This window comes from Lepus europaeus, chromosome X (genome assembly GCF_033115175.1).
Source record: "Lepus europaeus isolate LE1 chromosome X, mLepTim1.pri, whole genome shotgun sequence".
NCBI lineage: Eukaryota > Metazoa > Chordata > Mammalia > Lagomorpha > Leporidae > Lepus > Lepus europaeus.
In genome coordinates this window covers 85,576,386-85,602,698 of record NC_084850.1, presented here as the reverse complement: position 1 = coordinate 85,602,698, position 26,313 = coordinate 85,576,386, and the positions used below count along the sequence as shown (strand labels likewise).

The 26,313-nt window shown below is 40.2% G+C and overlaps 1 protein-coding gene across 1 annotated transcript in view; it reads right to left on the bottom strand.

Moving 5' to 3' along the window:
• The window catches only part of TEX11 (testis expressed 11), a 297,390-nt gene that overhangs the window by 98,121 nt on the left and 172,956 nt on the right, over positions 1–26,313 (bottom strand). Inside the window, exon 16 of the mRNA XM_062183085.1 lies at positions 2,885–2,987. Within this exon, the coding sequence (XP_062039069.1) occupies positions 2,885–2,987 (103 nt within the window). The remainder of the gene's footprint in view (positions 1–2,884; positions 2,988–26,313) is intronic.

The following is a 26,313-nucleotide window of genomic DNA, read 5'->3' as shown; positions in this document are numbered from 1 at the left end:
TGTTCTAGACCCTGTCTAGTGCACTTGGGCCTCATTCCTTTGTAATCATAACCTCTACTCTACCACCAATGGCTCTACTCCCAACCTGTGTGTACTGATGGTCCTCTTCCCCACTTAATGCTGTATAATTGTTCAGACCTGGTAAATGCCACTCTTAGGATCATTGGTTACTATCCTCACCCTGTCTTTTATGACCTTGTCTAAATATGATCAGAGTCGGGGAACTTGGAAGGCTTCCATAGCCTTGGCAACTCATGAGGACAGCCTAGGGTGGTTACTGGTGCCATAAACTAGAGTGTCAATTTGTTGGGTCAACAACAGGAGCCACTGTGCGCTTGCTCCTGATGTGGGATCTCTGTCCTTAATGTACTGTACATTTTGATTTAATGCTATAACTAGTACTCAAACAGTATGTTTCACTTTGTGTTTCTATGTGGGTGCAAACTGTTGAAATCTTTACTTAATGTATACTAAATTGATCTTCTGTATATAAAGAGAATTGAAAATGAATCTTAATGTGAATGGAAGGGGAGAGGGAGCGGGAGAGGGGAGGGTTGTGGGTGGGAGGGAAATTATGGGAAGGGGAAGCCATTGTAATCCATAAGCTGTATACTGGAAATTTATATTCATTAAATAAAAGTTAAAAAAAAACAAAAACAAAGAATGGCAAAAAAAAAAAAAAGAACTCTGAAAACTCAATAATAACAAAATAAAGTATCCCCATAGAAAACTGGGCAAAAAATTTGTTCAAACACTCCACCAAAGAAGATATATGATTGCTGGATACTCTGCATTATGGAAATACAAATTAAAGCCACAGCAATACACCACTACATAACAATCAGAATGACTATATTTTTTAAAGTGAGCATGTGCATCAACTCTCATATATAGCTGGCCAAATGTAAAATTGCATAGCAACTTCACAAAAACAGTTTGGCAGTTTCTAATAAAGTTAAACATATACTTACTGTACAATCCCACATGTCTACTCCTAGACACTGACCCTACAGAAATGAAATCGTATTATCACACAAAATTTGTAAAGAGATGTTTATAGCATCTTTATTCATGACTGCCCAAACTGGAAGCTATCCAAATATCCTTCAACTGGTGAATGGATTAAAAAAAAAAAACTAGTATTTCCACATTATGAATACTATTCAGCAATAAGAATGAGCAAGCTGTGGATATACACAATCGTATAGGTGAGTTTAAAAAGCTTTATGCTAGGTGAAAGACACCAGGTTCAAAAAGCCTCATGCTGTAATGATTTAATTTATGATTCTAGAAAAGACAAAACTATAGAGACAGGAAAGAGAACAGTGATTCCCAGGGCTGAAAATGGTGGGGAGGAGCGACAACAAAGGCGCCGGAGACAATTTTTGTCCTACGTCTGGATGTGATGGTGGTTGCATGTCTGTATGCAGTTTTCAAAACTCATATAGAATTATTAACACACATAACCCTCATAGATCCACATATTAACAAGGGTAAATATTGTTATATTTATCTTCAATAAACAATGCTTAAAAATTGTCACAGATAGCTGGATAAGAAATAGAAAGACTGAGTTGGTTCTGTATTTTAAAAATAATTTTATTTGAATAGTATGTTAAAAGATTTGCTGGGGAATCTATTTTCTTGTCATTTCTGCTGGTAAAAAGTTTCAAGTTCTTTGATCCTTTAACATGCTGTATCAAATAAAATCAATTCCCAGAAATCTCTAATAAAAACACCGGTGATGGACATGACAGCAGTATTAACATTGATACAGAGCTGATTCCAACTGACTACTTCTTAATTATGATACAGGTATACTTTGCCATTCTGAAACATTTCTTGTTCAGTGCAGAACAAATTATCGTTTTTTCCTTAAGGAGTAGGTAACAGGGTCCCTTGCACATAGTAGGTGTTCATAAATAGCTGCTTAATTGGATTATTATTAATTTTGTCTGAACTTTTTTTTGACAGGCAGAGTGAATAGTGAGAGAGAGAGACAGAGAGAAAGGTCTTCCTTTTTGCCGTTGGTTCACCCTTCAATCGCCGCCGCGGCCAGCGCATCGTGCTGATCCGAAGGCAGGAGCCAGGTGCTTCTCCTGGTCTCCCATGGGGTGCAGGGCCCAAGGACTTGGGCCATCCTCCACTGCACTCCCGGGCCATAGCAGAGAGCTGGCCTGGAAGAGGGGCAACCGGGATAGAATCCGGTGCCCCAACCGGTGTGCAGGCGCTGCACGGCGGAGGATTAGCCTGTTAAGCCACGGCGCCGGCCTGTCTGGACATTTTAATTGAAGCTTATCAGTTTCTTTCACAAATAGCAGCCAGTATGGAGCTCAGACTACTTTATAATTTGCTCAGCTACCCTGAGGGCTGAAGGGATTAATACCTGAGCATAAGCATATCTATATCTAATCTAAAATACTTGTGAGTTTTCTTAACTTTATGGAAAGGACACTTTCCATATGGAAAGGTACTAATGGGTCACGTGTGCAATGCTGACACTGTTCACTCGGCGGGCAGAACTCCATTTCAAGGCCAAATCTTTCACTTATCACCTTCCATATAAGTGAAGAGTAAGAAGGTACCCCAAAAACAATTCTTAACTGATAGGGATTTTTAGTATAATCTCTCCCTCTCCAGATCTTCAAACTTTTTTAACAGAAAATACAAAAAATACCCAGTGACAAGACTCTCCCCCAATTTTTGTGCCACGTCTTGTAGTTCATGTAATCTTTCAGTTTCTTTTTGCACTGTTGTATCTATATATAGAACACACATTCAATTTCATTCTCTTAAAAAGTGCGTCATTTTATTCTATTGCGGATTATTTATTTTTTGAGGATTATTTCTTCTTTGCATTAACAGTAACACATAACATTTATACCTCTGTTAGAGTCGCCCTCCAAAATCGCAATCTTGAATACACAAAGTTGAGTGAAAACGTTTTCAGGATCTTCTCGTTCAGCTTGTGTCACTGCCTCTCTGGCCTGAAAAGAGAAACACGGGATTTTATGAATGCTATAAGGAAGTCCTTATCATATTAAACTAACATCATTAAGACAGTCACAGTGGCTGAGGGATACTCCCAATGTAGATTGAATTCTAAGAAAAATCTGAAAAGAACTGCTCTCTTAGAATGCTAAAGAAACACTGAGCTCTGCTTCCAGAGTAAGGTTAAATGTGTCAGACCAAACCTCCTGCTGAAATCTACCAAAAATATTGGAAAAGGTATTAAGAATTGTAGGGTTTTTTTTTCCTTCAGAAAAGAATGAAAGAGAAACTGACAAGATTGTAAAGGAATTACTCAGCCAAAATCTAAGGAAAAGTGAGGTCCCAACAGAGGTAAGTAGAGAAGTAAAGCCACTTTTGTCTGGTGGCATTTGCAAAAATAAGCAAATGTTAACTTTAGTTTTGATGGATCTCACTAGGTCAGAGAAACCCCCATTAACTCCCAAGGGATCACACTCTTAGAATAAGGCCAAATCAGAAGTAAACTGGCTCCCACCCACATCCCCAGGAGACCGTAATGAAGCTATCTTGGTACTGCACTGAAGGCAGCACAACAGGTGGGCAGAAACAATCCCTGAGGTATGACACAAGCAGACTCACGTATGCACAGCCCCAAATTACATTAAAAGGGAGACCAAAAGACAAAAATTCGTGAGTTTACTTTACATTGTTCTCAAACATCTGCAGAAACAATGTAAATCCTTTATGGAGGAAAGCACCTTCACCTTAAGTGTCAAACTATTTCCATAAATAATTTTTCAAGAATCATGAGTTGTACACATTAAAAAACAGCCAAGCACACTATGAAACAAGGCACTATAAATGAGAATCAGCAGAAACAACAGATAGCGAACAAATCCTCAAGATGCAGACACTGGAATTATCAAAACCATTATAAAACACCTATACTTTCAAAGGTTAAAGAAATAAAAGATATTCTCAAAAATATATGTAGGTAGGTTGATACTCAATGGTACATACTGGTACAGTTATAGTGGTGTTTCCAGCTAGTATCTATCATAATTAATTATTGGCCATGACATACCAGTTGTTAAATAATTGGATACTGGGGCTGGTAAAGCCACAGCCTGCAATGTGGCATCCCATATAGGCACTGACTGGTTCCTGTCCCAGCTGCTCCACTTCTGATACAACTCCCTGCTAATAGCCTGGGAAAGCCGTGGAAGATAGCTCAAGTATTTGGGCCCCTGCCACCCATGTGGAAGACCCAGATGAGGCTCCTGGCTCTGGCTTCAGCCTGGCCCAGCCATTTGGGGAGTGAATCAGTGATGTGAAAAGATCTTCCTCTCTCTCAAATAAAAATAAATTAATCTTTTTTAAAAATTGAACATTGATTAGTCTATAGGAAAGACAATAAAATGCAAACTTGCTGATTTGAAAAACAAAGGAATTTCTTGAGATGAAACATACAATAACTCAAATGGAAGCATAATGGACAGGTTTAACAGTAGATTAAGAAAAAGTTAATGAAATAAAAAATAAAACAGAATAAATAAGCCAAAGAGTAGCACAGAGAGATTACAAACAAGGAGAAAAGTCAAGAAAGGATTTCATACTTTCTAGGACAGACACTAAAAGAATATAATTTTCACATTAGTACAAGAGGGAACCTGCAATGTAAAAAAGTTGGGAATATTCTTTTCAACATAGGGTACAGAACAAACCAACATCAACATACAAAAACAAAACAAAGCAAAAAAAAGTTCTAGAAACAGACCATAAGCTTTTTATAGAAATTAACTGAAAATTGATTATAACCTAAATGTAAAACCAAAAATGATCACACTCTTAGAAAACAACATAGCAGAAAATCTAGGTAACCTTGAGTTTGGCAATGACTTTTTAGAAACAGCACCAGAAACATGATCCATGAAATTTAAAAAATGATAAACTGGACTTCATTAAAATTAAAAATTGCTCTTTGAAAGACGCCATTAAGAGAATAAAAGAGAAGTCACACATTGAAAAAAAATTTGAAAAGTATCTTATGTGATAAAGAACTGGTATCCAAAATATACAAAGAGTCTTAAAGCTCAACAATAAGGAAACAATTATTAAAGTGAGCAAATAATCTGAAGAGACAGTTCACCAAATAAGACACAGAAGTGGCAAATAAGCACATAAAAAGATGTCATTAAGGTTGCACAAACTAAAATACAAGGAAATATCAATGCACACCTATTAGAATGGCTAAAATTCAAAACACTGACAACATCTAATGCTGGTGAGATACGGAGCAACAGGAACTCATTCACTGCTAGTAGGGTTGAAAACGGTATAGCTACTTACAAGGATAACTTGGCAGTTTCCTGCAAAACTAAACATGCTCTTGCCATACACTCCTTGATATTTAGTCAACTAAGTTGAGTTCTTACCTTTATGCACAAACCTACATGAAGGTTATAGAATTTTATTCATAATTGTCAAAATGTGGAAGTACCCAAGATGTTCTCCAATAAGTGAATAGATAAACTGTGATATATTCAGATAATGGAATATCATTCAGCATCAAAAAGAAATGCGCTATGAAGCCATGAAAAGACAGAAAGGAACCTTAAACACTTATTGCTAAGTCAAAGAAATCAATCTGCAAATGCTACGTACTATATGATTCCAATTATGTGATATTCTAAGAACAGGCAAAACCATGGAGATTAAAAAAAAAGATCAGTGGCAGGGGGCGGCATTGTGGCATAGTGGGTAAAGCCGTTGCCTGTGATGCCTGCATTCCATATGGGCACCAATTTGAGTCTCCAGCTGCTTCACTTCTGATCCAGCTCCCTGCTAATGGCCTGGGAAAGCAGCGGAGGATGGCCCAAGTGCTTGGGTCCCTACCACCTATGTGGGAAACCTGGATGAAGCTCCTGGCTCCTGGCTTCCACCTCGCCGAGCCCCTAGCCATTGTGATCATTTGGCGAGTGAACCAGTGGATCGAAGATTCTCTCTCTCTCTCTCTCTCTCTCTCTCTCTCTCTCTCTCTCTGTAATCCTGCCTTCCAAATAAATAAATCTTAAAAAAAAAAAAAAAAGATCAGTGGGAAGAAGGGATGAGTAGCCCCGGAGATTTAAACTATCTTGTATGATACTAGTATGTGGGGGAGTATATGGGAACTCTTTACTTCCCACTCAATGTTTCTGTAAACCTAAAATTGTTCTAAAAACTAAAGCTGGTGCAGGCAGTTAGCCTAGCAGTTAATGCATCAGTTAAGACACCTGTGTCCCATATCTGAGTGCCTGACTTTGATATCGAGCTCCACCTCCTGACTCCAGCTCAAGTAACAGTTCCTGCCACCCATATGGGGAACTTGGATTGAGTGCCTAGATCCTGGCTTTGGCTAGATCCAGTTTCTGCCATTGCTGGGATCTGGGGTGTGAAAATCCAATGGATTGAAATGCACTCTCTCTGCCTCTCAAATATATTTTAAAAAGTAAAGTTTATTCTTTTAAAAAAATTGTTCTTAAATAAGTCATTAAAGGAAAGAAAAAGAAACAGGACAGAAATGATGAGTAACATGTAGATTTAAACTCTAACGTATCAATATCATATTGAATGTGTAAAAATTAAATATTCCAGTTAAAAAATAAGAACAATCAGACTATATTAAGAACATGTAACTACATGCTATTTACAAGTGGCACATCTAAAACATAGGCACAGAAATGTTGAAAGTAAAGAGATTAAAGAAGATATTCCAAAAAAATATTAACAAAAAGAAAGCTAGTGTTGATATATTAATATCAGTAAAAAACAACTTTAAGGCAAAATGTAATAGTAGGAGTAAAGATTATCATTTCAGACCAATAAAAAGTTCAACAAACAGAAATATATCATAATGCTAATTTTGTATCTATAAATAGTCCAGCCTCAAATATATCAAGCAATAATGACTAAATTAAATGGAGAAATAGATAAGTTCCACAATCACAATGGGACATTTTAATATTTCATCTCAGTAACTGATATAGTAAGCATCCAAAATAAAGAATTTGGATACAGAAGATTCAAAGTGAATAACAATATAAATTCATACAAGAGCGTGTATATATACATACATATACAGTGTCTCCAGACTGCAGAAAACACATCTCTTTCAAGAGCCCACAATAATATTTACAAAATTGGTCACATACCTAGCCATAAAGCAAATGCCAACCTATTTCAAAGTCTGAAATCAATTACAATACAATTAGGCTAGAAAGTAATTACTAAAAAAGATGCCAAGAAAATCCCCATGTGTTTCAAAATTCAGAAATAATATTTTTACATAATTAATGGGCCAAAGAAAAACACAAAGGAAAATTAGAAAATGTTTTGAATTGTATAACAAAAATACTGTTGCCGTTTGATAAGGAATTGTCTCCCCAAAAAACTCATGCAAGATGTTTAAATTCTGATTTCTTAATGTTAATAGTTGGTAGATTAAGGGTGGAGACTTGAGCTAATTGTAGCAGCTAGATGGGGCTGGTCTCTAGGTCATTGAGGACTTGCCTGCTGGAGGGTGGTTCTCACTAGAGGACTGATTATTTGAGTTCAAGTTCTAGCTGTTGAGTCTCTGCTTCCTCGCTCACCACATGATCATTTCTCCTTACCCGCCATAACCAGCCTGAGTCAGATACCAGACTATGGGAACCTCCCGATCTGCACTGTAACCTCTCAACTGTAAGCTAAGATTAATTTTTTCTTTCCCAAGAAGCTCCTCTCAAGTATTTTAGTTAAAGTAACAAAAAGTGGACTAATGCATGTTGTGTGTATTCATCAGGAATCTCCAGAGAAACAGAACCATTAGGATAAATATATTTAATATATTAAATTTACATAAATATATATAAGGAGAGATTTATTATGGGAATTGGCTCACATGATTATGTAGGTTAGTTTTGTCAAAATGTTACCTGCAAGCTGGAGAACCAGGAAAGCTGCTGGTATAATTAAGTTACCAGGAGTCCAAAGGCCCAAGAACTAGGAACGCTTATGTCAGAGGGCAGGAGAAGGATGTCCCACCTTAAGGAGAGAGAGTGAATTTGTCCTTCCTCCATCTTTTTGCTGTATCTAAGCTACCCATGGATTGAATGATGCCTACCAACATTGGTGGAAGTGAATCTTCATACACTCTACTAAACCAAAAGCTGATCTCTTCTGGGAATACCCTCACAGATACACTCAGAAATGTACTACCAGCTACCTGGGCATCACTTCAATCAAACTGACATATATATAACATTATCCATCACATTATATATATAAAGACTTGAGACAAAGCATGAGGGATATTCAGAGAGGCTGGTAATGCCATAATTCTTCTCTTCGAAGTTAAGTGGTTTGGTTAATTTTGTGATAATTCATCAGGCTCTACACTCACAATTTTTGTTTTTTTTCTATATGTGTTATGTGTAAATAAAAAATTACTTAAAATAGTGTGAGCTAGAGCTAAAGTAGTAATTAGAGAAAATGTATTAAATATATTACATGATATATTTTAAGATTATAAATTCAAAAGCTAAGAATTCATCTCAAGAAATTATAAAAAGAACTGCAAGATAAAGCCAAAGAATGTATAAAGCAAACAATATATTCTAACAATAGATACAAAGCAAATATAAAAAGAGAACCCACAAAGGCAAAAGTGTATTCTTTCAAAAAACTAATATGATGGACAAACCTCTGATAAGAGAAAACAACAAACAAAAAAGAGAGATGGAAAATAAAGGATACCAAGAGGGTATTTGAATAACTTTATACCAATAATGTTGAAAATTTAGATAAAATAAATGGATTCTTAGAAAATATAATTTACTGAGGCTGGTGCTTTGGTAAGGCCACTGCCTACAGTGCCGGCATCCCATATGGGCGCCGGTTCAAGTCCCGGCTGCTCCACTTCCGATGCAGCTCTCTGCTATGGTCTGGGAAAACAGTATAAGATGGCCCAAGTCCTTTGGGCTCCTGCAGCCATGTGGGAGACACGGAAGAAGCTCCTGGTTTCAGCTGTTGCAGACAATTGGGGAGTGAACCAGTGGATGGAAGACCTCTCTCTCTCTCTGCCTCTCCTTCCCTGTGTAACTGACTTTCAAAGAAATAAATAAATCTTAAAAAAAGAAAGAAAATATAATTTACCAAGCAGCAGAAGGTGGCATAAGTGTGTGTTTGGGCCCCTGTTACCTACATGGGAGATCTGGAAGAAGTTCCAGACTCCTGGTTTCCACTGGCCCATCCCTGCCTGTTGCAGCTCTCTGGGGAGTGAACCAGAGGATAAGAGATATTCCTCTCTCTCTCTCTCTCTCTCTCTCTGTGTGTTTGTGTGTGTGTCACTCTCTTTCTGTAACTCTTTCAAATAAATAAATAAATCTTTAAAAATATATAATTTGCCAAACAATAAATAACAAGAAAAACAAATTACTCCTGTAACTATCAATGTAATTCAATCAATAGTCTAAAATCTTCCCACAAGAAGACTCAAATGTTAGATAGCTTCCCTTTACTTACTTGAGGAATTTTATTTCATTGTGGTAAGAGTACTTAACATGAGATCTACCCTCAACAAATTTTTAGATGTGTAACGCAGTATTTATGTTGCTTAACTGAAATGATATGTTCATTGATTAGTATCTTCCTCACCATCTGCTGAAAAACCATGATTTCCCTCTTTGATTCTATGAATCTATTTCAGATACTACATAAAAGTGAAATCATGCAGTATTTGCGTTCCTGTAACTGCCTCATTTCACTCAGCACAATGTCCTTAAGTTTCATCCATGTTTTCACATATAGCAGAATCTCCTTTTCTTCTAAGGTTAAATAATATTCCATTGCTTATGTAGAGCATATTTTGTTATCCATTCATCTGCCTGAGGACATCTAGGTTGTTTCCACATTTTGGCTTTTGTGAATAGTACTTTCAATGCACATGGTGCACAGAAATTTCTTTAAGACCCTGATGTTAATTTTGCGGATACATACCCAAAAGAGGGATTGCTAGATCATATGGTAGTTCTAGTTCTAATTTTTAAATAAACTTTCATATTATTTTCTATAGACCCCTCACCAGTTTGCATTCCTACCAATAAAGTCCAAGGTGCAGTGAATGCTTATAAATGTATGTTGTTTTGGCAACCTTTTTTAAAACAGAAGCTTAAATTTCTCACACAGAAGCAGAGCTCAGTCATCCTTGACACAGCTTCCGATACTATAGCCCACCCAGATTCAGCTGGTAGTCAGAGATAAAAACTTAACAGGCATCTTTCCCTCCCAGAAGGCTAAGCTCCCCACTTTACCTTAATTCCTTTATTTATTTTTAGTGGTAAGCATGCTAACAAAGTTTAATGAAGAGAAATTATGAAGAAAGTACACCTGAAAGACCAGGTAGGCATCTCAGTAAAGAACTCCTTTACTTTAAGAGCCTCCTCAATTCCTTTAAACATACCATTTAGACATTTGCAAAACTTAAAGCAGCCACCCCTCAGTCACAGGGTAACCTCCTGGAACTAGTGCCTGCTTGCTTTAAATCCACCAAAGATTTCCCCCAGGAAACCGGTTTCAATAACATCCTGGATCCAATAAAGGCAGTGGCCCACAGATCACTTCCCTTTCTCTAGGCCTACACTCACTGATCTTTGCATGTGTGTGGCCTCCAGGCATGTCCTAAGCCCCAGGAAATATAAGTACTAAAACACTCTAAAACTTTCACATTGTGGTTGCATGAGTGAACCATGCTGGAAATCTGACCCCTAAGGGTGAGGAGACACCTGTAGGTGGATCCCCTGGCTGGTGTTCTTCTGTCTGGGCTTCTGGCTTCTGCAAACAGTAGCTACCAGGTGAGTTGATAATTAAACTCAAGGCACAAGGTTTACAATTTCTCTACAACTTCATCAATGTTTGTTTTGCTTTTTGGATAAAACCATTGTGACAGCTGTGTGGTGATATCTCATTGCGCTTTTGATCTGCATTGTCCTGATAATTAGGTTGATAATGTTTTCATGTACCTGCTGGCCATTTGTATATCTTCTTTGGAGAAATATCTATCCAAGTCCATTACCTACTTTATAATCAGGTGGCTATTCAATCATTACTCTTTTGAATAAACTTTCTGGTCTTTTTCTCTGTTTCTTTTCCTTTCAGGATTCCCTTATATTATATTACATTATATAACGTACTTGATGGTTTCCCACAATTCCTTAAAATTTCTTCACCTTTTAAAAAATGAAATGAAAAATGAAATGTTTATTTTACTTGAAGGACAGAGCAGCAGAGACAAAGACAGAGAATCTTCCATCTGTTGGTTCACCTCCCCAAAAGCCTGCAACAGCCAGGGCTGGGCCAGGCATCTAAGGATAGACTTGGTCATATCAGTGCATCAGTTCAAATGAGACTGAAGCCAGTCTTTCAGGTGACCCCAGTAAACCTGGATTGTTGGACACCTGTCCAGCTCTTTCTTTCTCCAGAGAGAAACTGCAAACTAAGGTTTCTTGTCCACTTACTATGGGGGATTTTTTTTTACCTGCTTACTCTGCAGTGTACAGGGGAGAAGAACTATGGTTTATATCAGCCCAAGCTGCTGTCTCTATTCACCTCCAGGCAGCTAGACTGTGCCTGGCCTGTTAGAGCTCCAACAATGGTAAGATAGAGAGTGGCAAGATGGCGGAATAGGAAGGGAGCACACTGATAGTCCGGGGAGAGACAGTTTAATAAAAGTGGAGATACTGCAGGGTCAAGGAAGAGTAGGGGATGAAACAGCAGAGGAAACTCTTCCGGAACTAGTGATTCACAGTGGACCTGCGTGGAGAGCGTGGGAGCCCAAGTTCGGGACACCAGCAGCAGACTCAACACACCAGCGCTGGAACGCGAGGTGAGCCGAAACTCAATAGCCCGAAACACTGGCGGGCAAGCGGAAAGAGGAGACTAGAGGGAACGAGGCTTGAAACCCCATGGGGAAAAGTTCAGCAGGCTAACTAGAAGAGGGAGAGAAGAAAAAAAAAGTGACCGATTCGGACACGAGTTTCTCTCCGCTCACCTCTCAAAGGCGAGCAAGACAAAGAGCAGGCACCATTTTGGACATACGTCATAAGCAGGGCGACCTCAGGTCTGCACCGGCCCTGAGCCTAGCAGAAAAACCTGGCTCTGGAGGGGTGTGTGTGTGTGAAATAACAGGAGATTAGGATCTAATGAATGTGTGGTGCTAATGAACTGAGACTGAGAAAAAAGAGACGGTGGGGGAGAGAACACACGGAATTCATGTGAGTACTCTCCAGAGACGCTACAATTTGGTAACCTTGGCAACCCAGTGGGAGACTGCAGGAGAGTTGGAGCCGACACTGAGGGCAGCACAGATTCCCTGTGTAGTCCTTGGGAAAGAGCTTCCGATCTCTGGCTCCTGTGGTTATATCATTCGCCTGCTAACTACCTCCAATTCCATTCAGCTGTGCGGAATTACTTCCCTATTGAATCGAAAAAAAAAAGAGAGAGAGAGAGAGAGAGAGAGAGAGAGAGAGAGATTTACCACGCCTAACCTGGGAGTGTCACCTTTGGCACACCCTCAATCCTGAGGAACCAGAGCTCTCAGGCCACACCCATCTCAAGCCTCTAAGGCTCCATCGAAAGCAGACAGTCCACTTAATCTAGACTCATAGTATAAAAAGAAAAAACACCACAGTGAATAAACAAAAGAATATCTCCAACATGCCAAACAACAAACACAAAAACCGAGGTAACAAGAACAAGGAAGACACTATGACGCCCCCAAATGAAAAAGACACCCCAATTCAAGATTATGAAGATGATGAGATAGAAGAAATGCAAAAAGCGGATCTCAAAAAATTGATAAGAACATTAAGAAGTTCTCAAAAACAAATTCTTGAACTACAGAAATCCTTAATGGACAAGATAGAAAATCTCTCTCATGAAAATGAAATATTAAGGAGGAATCAAAATGAAATGAAACAACTAGTAGAAAAAGAAACTGTGATAGTGACGAGAAATCATAATGAAATGAAGAATTCAATAGATCAAATGACAAACACATTAGAGAGCCTTAAAAACAGAATGGGCGAAGCAGAAGAGAGAATATCAGACTTAGAAGACAGAGAACAGGAAAGTATACAGTCAAACCAAAGAAAAGAAGAGGAAATTAGAAATCTAAAAACTATTGTTGGGAATCTACAGGATACTATTAAAAAACCCAACATTCAGGTTCTAGGAGTTCCTGAAGGCATGGAGAGAGAGAAAGGATCAGAAGGCCTTTTTAGTGAGATACTTGCAGAGAACTTCCTGGGTTTGGAGAAGGACAGAGACATCCTAGTACAGGAAGCTCATAGAACCCCTAGTAAACATGACCAAAAGAGAGCCTCACCACGACATGTTGTAATCAAACTCACCACAGTGAAACATAAAGAAAAGATTCTAAAATGTGCAAGAGAGAAACATCAGAGGATCTCCAATTACTCTCAGAGGATCTCCAATTAGACTCACAGCAGACTTCTCATCAGAAACCCTACAAGCTAGAAGGGAATGGCAAGACATAGCCCAGGTACTAAGAGAGAAAAACTGCCAACCCAGAATATTATATCCTGCAAAGCTCTCATCTGTGAATGAAGGTGAAATTAAGACTTTTCATAGCAAACAGAAATTGAAAGAATTTGTTGCCACTCGTCCTGCCCTGCAAAAGATGCTTAAAGATGTGTTACACACAGAAACACAGAAACATGGTCATCAATATGAAAGAAGGTAAAGGAAGGAAACCTCACAGCAAAAGATCACAGGAAGCTCAATTTCTCTTTGACATAGAATTAAAATCTGATTCTCTGTTAAAGCAATGTGTTAAAGTAATCTATTATGTTCTCTTGATGTCTGTTACATTCTAACCGTTCAAAAACAGCTGAATTTTTATTAAGAGCTATGGGTTATTTAAATATGTGCTTATTTTCAAAGATTTGAATAATCACCTTGTAACAATGATCAAATTTGGTCTATGTTATGTCATGATTTTAAGGAATCTTATTTCAACCAGACATTTTGGATTTTGAGCCTTCTTGGCATTCTTGACAGGCATTCAAAAAATCAAAGTTCCAAACCATCTGGACTCTAAAATTTCCAGTAAATCTTGGTCTTTGGTTTTTCCAGTTTGGGCCCAACTGAAAAAATCGAAGGACCTATGTCTCTCATCATATAGAGACACCAGCTAATCGGGCTATTTGGATTATATTAGAAGTACTGTCAAGATGTGACGTGGTACTAAATTTTAAGTTTCTATAATGGAAAATGCTATTAATACAAATGTTTGAGAATTAAAAAGTCTAATGATCTTGTGTTACTAGACATGATAGTTATCTTAATGAGAAAACCCCAGAGGCCTAAAGGGTTAAATACTTGTAAAATCCTACAGGTGCTTTCAAAAATACTGTGAAGTAAGCAAGTGCCTCTTGTTGGCTGATGAGTTTATAATTTTAAACATGGCAACTTATATGATTTGCTGCTCATAAAACTAAAGCGTTGTTGGTTCTGTGTTTAGCTGTCCTCCTATATGTTCCTATGGACTTTTTCCAGCCACTTCTATTGTATTCAGTACTTTGGGATGGCTCTGTAAACAGATGAAGCCAATAATGTATTAACGGTACCAACTGAGAGAAAGTATAGTTAACTGAGGTTACTAAAAACAAAAAGCAATTCAAATCAATTGGCAATCTACAAAAAGAGTTAAAGATTTTAAAAGCTATTATTAAAATTGCTACATTTGGGCCGGCACCGCAGCTCAATAGGCTAATCCTCCGCCTTGCGGCGCCGGCACACCAGGTTCTAGTCCTGGTCGGGGTGCCGGATTCTGTCCCGGTTGCCCCTCTTCCAGGCCAGCTCTCTGCTGTGGCCAGGGAGTGCAGTGGAGGATGGCCCAAGTCCTTGGGCCCTGCACCCCATGGGAGACCAGGATAAGCACCTGGCTCCTGCCTTCGGATCAGCGTGGTGCGGCGGCCATTTGAGGGTGAACCAACGGCAAAGGAAGACCTTTCTCTCTGTCTCTCTCTCTCACTGTCCAATCTGCCTGTCAAAAAAAAAATTGCTACTTAGGTCTATTATGTTATGTTATATGTGTGTACATATTGTATGTTCACATGGGAAAATTTTATTAAGAATTTTATTTTAATTGGCTTATAGATAAGATTGTCCATAAATTTAAGCTACTAAAATCAATCAAAGATACTTTTTTTTAATTATTTTTGACAGGCAGAGTGGACAGTGAGAGAGAGAGAGACAGAGAGAAAGGTCTTCCTTTTTGCCGTTGGTTCACCCTCCAATGGCTGCCGCAGTAGCGCGCTGCGGCCTGCGCACTGCGCTGATCCGCAGGCAGGAGCCAGGTGTTTCTCCTGGTCTCCCATGGGGTGCAGGGCCCAAGCACTTGGGCCATCCTCCACTGCACTCCCTGGCCACAGCAGAGAGCTGGCCTGGAAGAGGGGCAACCGGGACAGGATCGGTGCCCCGACCGGGACTAGAACCCGGTGTGCCGGCGCCGCAAGGCGGAGGATTAGCCTAGTGAGCCGCGGCGCCGGCCAAAGATACATTTTAATTCGTGTGACCTGAATCTGTGTACCATATGTTTTAAACTTGTTGGTAGAAAGAAACTAAAAACATTTTATATGGTTGTGCTTAAGTTTACTGGTTAAACAAACTACACCATGTTAGATATTTAAGAGGTGTTTCCAAATACATGATTCTTAAAATTTATAGAAGGCATTGGACCTTCTGGTAAATGTTTTCTTAAGTTGTTATCTAAGGGTTGAAACGGTTTGCTAAGTATTCATGTGATATTGCTATTGTCAGCAAGCGATCTAGGACTTGCTCCCTCATTTCTCTATTCTAAGCCCAACTTGTTCTTTCATTTCTCTATTCTCCTCAAGGTAGGAAACTAATTCTATTATAAAGGAATCTGTAGGATGCACAATTTAATCTTTAGACCTTATAAAAGAGATGGCTAACATTTTTCTGTAATAACATAGCCAAAATAAGAGCTTAAATTATAATCTCATAGCTAGATTTACTTCACCATCAGCGAAGTAAACAGTAAGTAGAAAAAACCTCCCTTTCAGACCAAAGGGAAAGAAAGTTTTTAGGTGAGAATATAATTTTCCTCATGGGCATTGTCTACCTTAGAAAAACTACTACAGAATATGCCTGTGACTATAGACTTGTAGTTCAGGCCACCGAAGATTAGAGATGGGACTTGGGCACTCCCTTGACTTGCATCCTCTGGTCTGCTTTAACACAAACCAGGAGGAAAAGAAAGCTAGGCATCAGAAGCAATGGGTGGCAGGCCTATTAATGGCTGATCTGTACAGTGATCTGACCTCAAGGAGACCCAACAGGCCAGTCCACTGCAGTGGCTTTCAATGGGGTAAGCCTGGGCTTCAGCAGAAGTCAACTTGTGAAGAGCCCTGGCAGCTCTGCCAAGAGTTGGATCACTGGAAATGGACCTGCCCTGGAGTCGAAGGATGCCCAGGTCAGAGCCACAGTTCTTATTGGCTCTAGGGTGAAAAGCCCTTCACTCAGCCCAGCTTCCAACGTGACAACTGCAGCTGAGGGGACGGCCAAGTAGGGTCAGCAACATTGCAGGCAGAACTGTCAATTTCTTGTTAGAGATGCCCCCTGCCTTTACCTGGCCAGCTCTCCTCCCAGGCCAGCCAAGTAATGAAAGTCAACAGGGTGCCTTCCCCCAAGGAGGTTCACACCTCCCTTAGGATGTACCCCATGTGAAGCAATAGATAGGTCTGGGCCTCTTAACTTACAGGGCCTAAAGCCCAACAGATTATTATCAAGCCCCTTCTATCAGGTTCTATTTGCCTCTCAATCAGAAAACTTAATTGTAGCTTAGACAGCACCTTTCTTAGCTCCTCTAATAATGACTCTGTCCTTTGTTCTAGACCCTGTCTAGCGCACTTGGGCCTCATTCCTTCGTAATCATAACCTCTACTCTACCACCAATGGCTCTACTCCCAACCTGTGTGTACTGATGGTCCTCTTCCCCACTTAATGCTGTATAATTGTTCAGACCTTGTTAATGCCACTCTTAGGATCATTGGTTACTATCCTCACTCTGTCTTTTATGACTTTGTCTAAATATGATCAGAGTCAGCGAACTTGGAAGGCTTCCATAGCCTTGGCAACTCATGACGACAGCCTAGGGTGGTTACTGGTGCCATAAACTAGAGTGTCAATTTGTTGGGTCAACAACAGGAGTCACTGTGCACTTGCTCCTCATGTGGGATCTCTGTCCTTAATGTGCTGTACATTGTGATTTAATGCTATAACTAGTACTCAAACAGTATGTTTCACTTTGTGTTTCTATGTGGGTGCAAACTGTTGAAATCTTTACTTAATATATACTAAATTGATCTTCTATATATAAAGAGAATTGAAAATGAACCTTGATGTGAATGGAAGGGGAGAGGGAGCGGGAGATGGGAGGGTGCGGGGTGGGAGGGAAGTTATGGGAGGGGGAAGCCATTGTAATCCATAAGCTGTACATTGGAAACTTATATTCATTAAATAAAAGTTAAAAATAAAATAAAAGCAAAAAAAAATAGTAAGATAGAAGGTAACCCTCTGGGGCAAGCATTGTGGGATAGTGGGTAAAGCCACCTCCTGCGATGCTGGCATCCCTTATGGGTGCCAGTTTGAATCCCAGTAGCTCCACTTCCAATCCAACTCCCTGCTAATGTGCCTGGGAAAAGCAGCAAAGATGACACAAGTGCTTGGGCCCCTGCCACCCACGTGAGAGGCCCAGAAGAAGCTCTGGGCTCCTGGTTTTGGCCTGGCCCATCTCTAGCCATTGGGGCCATCTGGAGAGTGAAACAGTGGATGGAAGATCTCTGCTTCTCCCCCCGCTCTCTGTTTCTCTGATTTTCAAATAAGCAATTTTTTAAAAGATTTATTTATTTACTTGAAAGTCAGAGTTACACAGAGAGAGAAGGAGAGGCAGAGAGAGAGAAAGAGAAGTCTTCCATCTGCTGGTTCACTCCCCAGTTGGTGGCAATGGCTGGAGCTGTGCTGATCCAAAGCCAGGAGCCAGGAGCTTCTTTCAGGTCTCCCATGTGGGTGCAGGGGCTCAAGGACTTGGGCCATCTTCTACTGCTTTCCCAGTCCATAGCAAAGAGCTGGATCCGAAGTGGAGCAGCCAGGACTTGAACGGGCGCCCATACAGAATGTCAGCACTGCAGTTGGAGGCTTTACCCATTATGCCACAATGCTGGCCCACAAATAAATCTTTAAAAAAGAAGCTAGTCCTTTGCCAAGGCCCCGAGAAAAGCTGGGGTTCTTCATGTGTGAACCAACTCTTTCTTTCCCACTACTGAAGCTGGGAAGATTGCTTCTTGATCATATGACACTGTGCCAGGGGTAGAGATTCTGGTGACAGGGTTTTCTTGAATCCCCCAACCAGCTTTGATGAATCTGATTTCACACTTGCACAGGTTGCAGGAACCTGATCAGTTTCAGGAGTTGTCACAAAGGGGATCTGTCCATAAATTGTTGCTGAATTAATGTGTTTATTGGGGACAGAAGAACCCAGAGCTTCCTACTCTATCATCTTGCTGATGTCACTCCCAAAATAGCTTCACATTTTAGATGAGAAATAATTCAAATTTTTACAAACATTTCTACACATAAGAAAAAGAAAGGAATACTCTTCAATTTATTTTATGAAGTCAGCATAACCTTCATATCAAAATCCAGCAGACAAAATGAAAGAAAAATAACTAGAGACTAAGTTCACACATAAAGACAGATGCAAATACCCAAAACAAAATCAAGTAAAAGAAGAAAAGAATAACATTATGATTGCTTTTTCCAGAAATGCAAGGTTGGTTTGAACAAAAAAAACCCATCAATTTAATTCAACATTCTAATTACATAAAGGAGAAAAATGGTATGATAATCTCAACAAAACAGAAACCTTGTAGGAAATGAGCCATCAAAGAGAACTCCCCTATTTTGATGCATAGTATCTGCACTGGGTTGAATATTGCCTCCCCAAAATTCATGCCCACCATAGAACCTCAAAATGTGACCCAACTTTGAAATAGAGTCATTGTATATAATAATTTTTTTTTGACAGGCAGAGTGGATAGTGAGAGAGAGACAGAGAGAAAGGTCTTCCTTTTTGCCATTGGTTCACCCTCCAATGGCCGCTGCGGCCGGCTCATTGTGCTGATCCGAAGCCAGGAGCCAGGTGCTTCTCCTGGTCTCCCATGGGGTGCAGGGCCCAAGCACTTGGGCCATCCTCCACTGCACTCCCGGGCCACAGCAGAGAGCTGGCCTGGAAGAGGGGCAACTGGGGCAGAATCCGGCACCCCGACCAGGACTAGAACCCGGTGTGCTGGCGTCGCAAGGTGGAGGATTAGCCTATTGAGCCGCGGCGCCGGCCCATTGTATATAATAAAATTATGAGGAGACCAGACTGGATAAGATAAGCCTTATCCAATGACTGGTATCCTTACGAGAAGAGGGCATTCTGGAGGGGGACACTGTGGCGCAGTGGGTTAAGAAAACTTTAACTCTTGGGATACCCATATCCAATATCAGAGTTCCTGGACTCCTGTCCTGCCTCCACTTCTGACCCAGCTTCCTGCTAATGTGCACCCTGAGATGCAGCAGATGATGCCTCAAGTGCTTCAGTCCCTGCTGCCCATGTGGGAGACTTTGCTGGTATTCATGGCTTCTGGCTTTGGCCTGGTCCAGCTCTGTGGAGTGAGCAAGCAGATAAACAATCTTTCTTTCTTTCTCTCTGCCACTTTGCCTTTCAAATAAATAAATAATCTTTAGATAAAAAGGAAGAGGGAAATTTGAACTTGGATGGAGAACACCGTGGGAACACAGAGGCAGAGATTGGAGTGAAGAATCTACAAGCCAAGGAAAGTCAAGGACTGCTGGTAAATAACTGAAGTTAGGAAGAGGCAATGAAGGAATCTTCACTACAGCCTTCAGGGAAATCATGACCTTATTGACACCTTGATTTTGGACTTCGAGCCACCAGCACTGTAAGAGAATGATTTTCTCTGCTGTTTTAAGCCATCCAGCTTGTGACTCTGTTAGAGCATCCCCAGAAGAACTAATATACAAGGGGTGGGCAACGTGGCACAGTGGGATAAAGCCATGGCCTGAAGTGGCAGCATTCCTTATGGGCGCTGGTTCAAGTCCTCACTGCTCCACTTCTGATCCAGCTCCCTGCTAATGAGCCTGATAAAGCAGTGGAAGATGACCCAAGTGCTTGAGCCCCTGCACCCACATGGGGGACTCAGATGAAGCTTCTGGCTCCTGGCTTCAGCCTATCCCAGTCCTGGGTGTTGCAGCCATTTGGGGAGTAAACCAGTGGATGGAAGGTCTCTCCCTGTCTCTCCTTCTCTCTGTAACTCTGCCTTTCAAATAAACAAATAAATCTTAAAAAAACTAATACAGTATTTGTAAAACCACAAGAAATATCATGCTTAATGGTAATTTATGGTAACTTTCCCTTTTAGCACAGGAACACTAACTTTTATTCAACAAGATACTTGCTAGTCAATACAATAAGGTAGGAAATATAAAAGCATATTGAAAAGGAAAAAATAAAATTGTAAGTTGATATAACTGAATATGTAGAAAGCCTAGAATTTGTAAGTAAATTATTATAAATTATGGAGAGACTTTAAGTAAGGTAGTTGTATAAATGAATCAATATAAAAATAAACTGTATGAATGAGTTTTGGAAATATAGTGGTGAAGGCAACATATTTTTCAATTTCTCTGAAACCTCATATGAAAACAAACTGAGCATGTAGATGGCAAAACTGAAAACCCACAGACAATATTTACAACAAAACTAAGTGACTAAGTATCCCCATCCATTATTTTTACAAGGGGGTGGAGACAAAGCACTAATAGCTACAAGACCTGCATTATACCAGCATTTGTACAGGATGGAGAAAAAGAGCAAGCAAAGTGTCTAATGGACTATATAGAAAAGTAGAACCCCCCAAACAGCTCATGGAAATGCACTGAAGAGCATTATGGGGAAATTTGAGAACAGCAGTTGAAATTGGCAAAGAATTTGCCTTTTCCATTATTAAATGAGTGCAAGGGTCTCAGAACAAAGACAGAGCAAAGTAGCTGGAACAGTCAAGACCCACTGAACCTTCAAGCCTGACCCACTGAAGTTCCCCTCTAAGTCAGGCTCTACACTGAGAAGAAACTGCTGAGAGTACAATCAAAATTGAATAGGACAGAGACAACAAAGATGAAAGAGAAAAGATATACATCAGTGTTACCCAATAGAGCTCTATGATGGCAGAAATACCCTGTATCTGTGCTATTCAATACAGTAGCCACTAGACACTTATGACTATTTAGCACTTGAAATGTGGCTAATGCAACGGAAGAAATAAAGTTTTACAACAATAATGTGAATTAATTTAAGTTTAAAAATACATAGCTACATGTGGCTAGTTGCTATTATATTGGATAGTGTGGGTCTGCATCAAAAGACAAGGAGGAACAGAGCCAAGAAATCTCAGAAGGAAAGCTGTTGTATTTTCAAACTCTACCAAATCAGACTGGACCAAACCAAAAATACCTCCCTCTCCCCCCAAAAAAAAGAGAAAAAGGAAGCTCTGTGAAGCGAGTAACATTTTGCAAAACTCCACCTCATTATAAAAGTTAAGAAAAACTAATCTCACAAAATGAGAAACATTAAAGCATTAATGTAAATAATTCAAAAAGTAGGGGAAAAAACCCACGCAGCAGAAAACACTCCCATAGAAAATAAAAACCTGCCAGAAAAATGTGCTCACAAAACAGGTCAAAACTCTAACCAACTACTCTAAAATGAGGTAAAAGCTATTAAGAAAATGATAAAAATAGGAAAGAGAAACATAGAATCAGAAAACTCAGCAATGAGTTTTCAGCTCATGAAAATATTAGAAATAAAAGTAATTCATTTCAGAAGCAAACACTAACAACAAGAAGCTCAAGAGTAAAATCACAGACCCACAGCCAAAAATGTCACACTGAACAAGAAAAAATGGAAAAAAAAACTTGAAAGTTAAGAAGAAACTAAGACAACGTGTTTTTACCACATTAAAAGATAAATGCTATGGAAACGAATTGAAGGCACTCAAAGTGATCTACCAATTCGATGCAATCCCTATGTAAAAATGAAAGGGCATTTTTGCATAAATAGAAAAATCTATCTGAAAATTCACATGGAATTTCAAGGGAACACGAGTTGTAAAGAACAATCCTGAAAAACAGCTAAATAGAAGGATTGACACTTCCTGATTTCAAAACTTAGCTACAAAGCTATAGTAATCAAACAGTACCATATTGGGATAAGGACAGACATATAGACTAATGTGATATACAAAAGAATTCAGAAATAAACCCTCACATACTAGGGTACTTCAAAGCATTTTTGCTAAGTGAAGTTAAAAAATAAGTTTATTTTTGTGCAAAAAATTCAAACCTATGCATAGTTTTTTCATAATATGCATTTGCCATGAACTTATTGAAGATTCCTCACGTGTATGAATTTCAAAAATTTTTGCGTCAAAGTAAACTTACTGGGTGCTGGGCATTTGCCTTAGCAGTTATAATGCAGGTTAGGACAACCATGTCCCATAACAGAGTTCCTCAGTTCAGTATCTACCTCTGGCTCCTGAATCCAGCTTCCTGCCATTACAGACCCTGGGAGGCGGCAGGTGATGGCTCAAGTATTTGGGAAACAGGAGACCTGGGTAGGCATTTTGGGAGTGAACCAACAGATGGTAGGTCTCTGTCTTTCTGTCTGTCAATCTCTGCCACTCAAATAAAAACAAATAAGTGTATCTTTTAATTCTATTTTCCATTGAACTTTTTGAAGTGCCCTTATATATGGTAGAATAATTTCCAACAAGGGGGCCCAAACCATTCAATGGAAAAAGAAATCTTCTCAACAAATGATGGTGGGGGAAACAGAAAACCCACATACAAAAGAGTGAATTTGGACCCTTATCTTGCATCAAGTATAAAAATAAACTAAATATAGATCAAAGACCTAAACATAAGAGCTGAAATCACAGGGGCCGGTGCTGTGGCATAGTAGACTAAGCCTCTGCCTGTGGCACTGGCATCCCATATGGGTGCCAGTTCAAGTCCCGGCTGCTCCACTTCTGATCCTGCTCTCTGCTATGGCCTGGGATAGCAGTAGAAGATGGCCCAAGTCCTTGGGCCCCTGCACCCACATGGGAGACCTGGAAGAAGCTCCTGGCTCCTGGCTTTGGATCGGTGCAGCTCTGGCCGTTGCGGCCATCTGGGGAGTGAGCCAGCGGATGGAATACCCCTCTCTCTGTCTCTACCTCTCTCTGTAACTCTGTCCTTCAAATAAATAAAGTAAATAAAAAATAAAGAAATAAAAATGCAAAAACTTATTAACTTCAAAAAACACTATGAAGAAAGAAAAGATAATTCAGACTGGGAGAAAACTTTCAAATCACTGATTGACAAGGGGTTAGTATCCAGATGATATAAATAATTAATACCATGAAACAACTATAAAGCAAAAAACCCAATTAAATAATAGGCAAATGGAGGCAGTCATTTGGCAAAGCAGTTCAGAAGCTGCTTGGAGGAGCCAGTGTTCTGGGGTAACAGGTTGAACTGTCACTTGTGACGGCTGGCATCCCATATGGGCGCCAGTTCATGTCCTGGCTGCTCCACTTTCGATCCAGCTCCCTGTTAATGTGCTTGAGAAGGCAGCAGAAGATGGCCAAGATGGCCCAAGTGCTTGGGGCCCTGCCACCCATGTGGGAGACCTGGATGAAGCTTTTGGCTCCTGACTTTGGCCTGGTCCAGCCTGTCATTGTGGCCATTTGTGGAGTAAGCCAGCAGATGGAGGATCTCTGTCTCTCTCTCTCTAATTTTGCCTTTCAAATAAATAAATAAATATTTTTTAAAAAAAGAAAAAGATGCTGCTTGAAATGTGTGATTCCAGTGCTTAGGTTTGAATCCTGACTCTGCTTCTGATTCCAGCATTCTTACTAATGCACACCTTTGGTGCCAGCAGATGATGGGTCAAGTATAACTCTCTGCCAACCACATGGGAGACCTGGACTGAGTCCCAGATGCTGGCTTTTGTCATGTGTTTGGACATTTAGGTCCAGTCATTAGAAATAGTTTCCTTATTATGACCCCAAATCTCACTCCTTGTAGGTGGAAACACACATGGAATAAATTTACTTCCTTTACTCTGGCAGTCATTCAGATATTAGAGGAAAGCCCTCCTGTTCCTCCTAAATCTTCGTTTTCAAGTTTAGCCTCCATATTTCCTTTATTATTCTTCAGGCAGGATGGCATTCAGTGCTCTCATCATTCTTGAGCGTTTTCCTCTTGGCACTTTAGTGTTTGTTAATATCGCCCTTCAAACGTGTTGGCCCTCAATCCAACACAATACTTCAGATATTCTCTAACAAGAGCAGACTAGAGGGTGATTGCTACTTTTCTCCCTCTGTACAATATATTATACAGTCATCACTTGGTATCTTTGTGGTATTGCTTTCAGGACTCCCTGCAAAACACCAAAATCTGCAGATGCTCAAATCCCTTGTTTGAAATGGCTTGGTATTTGCATATAGCCTATGCAATCATCCTATATATTTTACATCATCTCTACATTACTTATAATACCTAATTAAATGTAAATGCTGCATAAATAGTTGTTATACTGTATTGTTTAAAGAATAATGAAAAGAAAAAAATTCTTTTTTTTTTTCCACAGGCAGAGTGGATAGTGAGAGAGACAGAGAGAAAGGTCTTCCTTTTTGCCATTGGTTCACCCTCTAATCGCTGCCGCAGCCGGCGCATCGTGCCGATCCGGAGCCAGGAGCCAGGTGCTTCTCCTGGTCTCCCATGCGGGTGCAGGGCCCAAGGACTTGGGCCATCTTCCACTGCCTTCCCGGGCCATAGCAGAGAGCTGGACTGGAAGAGGGGCAACCGGGACAGAATCCAGTGCCCCGACCGGGACTAGAACCCGGTGTGCCAGCGCCGCAAGGTGGAGGATTAGCCTGTTAAGCCATGGAGCCGGCCAAGAAAAAAATTCTTTACACATTCAGTACAGATGCAATTTTTGTTTCAAATATTTTCTTTTTTTAATAATTTTTGAAAGATTTTATTTATTTCTTTGAGAGATGGAGTTACATAGAGAGGGAGAGACAGAGAGAAAAGTTTTCCACCTGCTGGTTCATTCCCCAAATGGCCTCAGTGGCCGATCTGAAGCCAGGAGCTTCTTCTGGGTCTCCCATATGGATGCAGGGGCCCAAGCACTTGGGTCATGTTCCACTGCTTTCCTGGCCATAAACAAATAACTGGATTGGAAGAGGAGCAGCCGAGACTAGAACCAGTGCCTAAATGGGATGCTGGAGTCACAGGCAGAGGCTTAGCCTACTACGCCACAGTGCTGAACTCTCAAATATTTTCTTTTTCTTTTTTATTTTTTTAAATTTTTTTTCATTTTGATAGGCAGAGTGGACAGTGAGAGAGAGACAGAGAGAAAGGTCTTCCTTTTGCCGTTGGTTCACCCTCCAATGGCCGCCGCGGTAGGCACGCTGCGGCCGGCGCACCGCGCTGATCCGATGGCAGGAGCCAGGGGCTTATCCTGGTCTCCCATGGGGTGCAGGGCCCAAGGACCTGGGCCATCCTCCACTGCGCTCCCTGGCCACAGCAGAGAGCTGGCCTGGAAGAGGGGCAACCAGGACAGGGTTGGTGCCCTGACCGGGACTAGAACCCGGTGTGCCGGCGCCGCAAGGCGGAGGATTAGCCTAGTGAGCCGCGGCGCCGGCCTCTCAAATATTTTCAGTTGCATCCACAGATGTGGTTGGTACCTGCAGATACAGAGGGGGCCAGTTGTATTCCTATTGATTCAACCTAATTTGAGTGAACTTTCTTAGTGTTATTGGCTCATGCTGAGTGTGTCACAGTCAACTAAAAGGTTCAAGTATTACACATGTGTTGCTGATAAAGCCAAATTTCATTTATTCTTTTCTTGTACGGTTGACCTTGGGTATCCCTTATATTTTGTTGCTCTCTGTTTGTCTTCATCTTGTTAGAACAGGTTCACCATTTCAGCCTGTTAAGGTCCATTCAGAGCTCATTTTGTCTCCCAACATATCAATTATTCTTTTCTGCTTCAGATCATATATAAATTTAATCAAAATTCACAAGAAAGCCCTCTTCTTCATATTCCTGTTCTAAAATCATATTATGAACATCACACAATTTGAAACTTGATCGTACATTGTCTTTTAT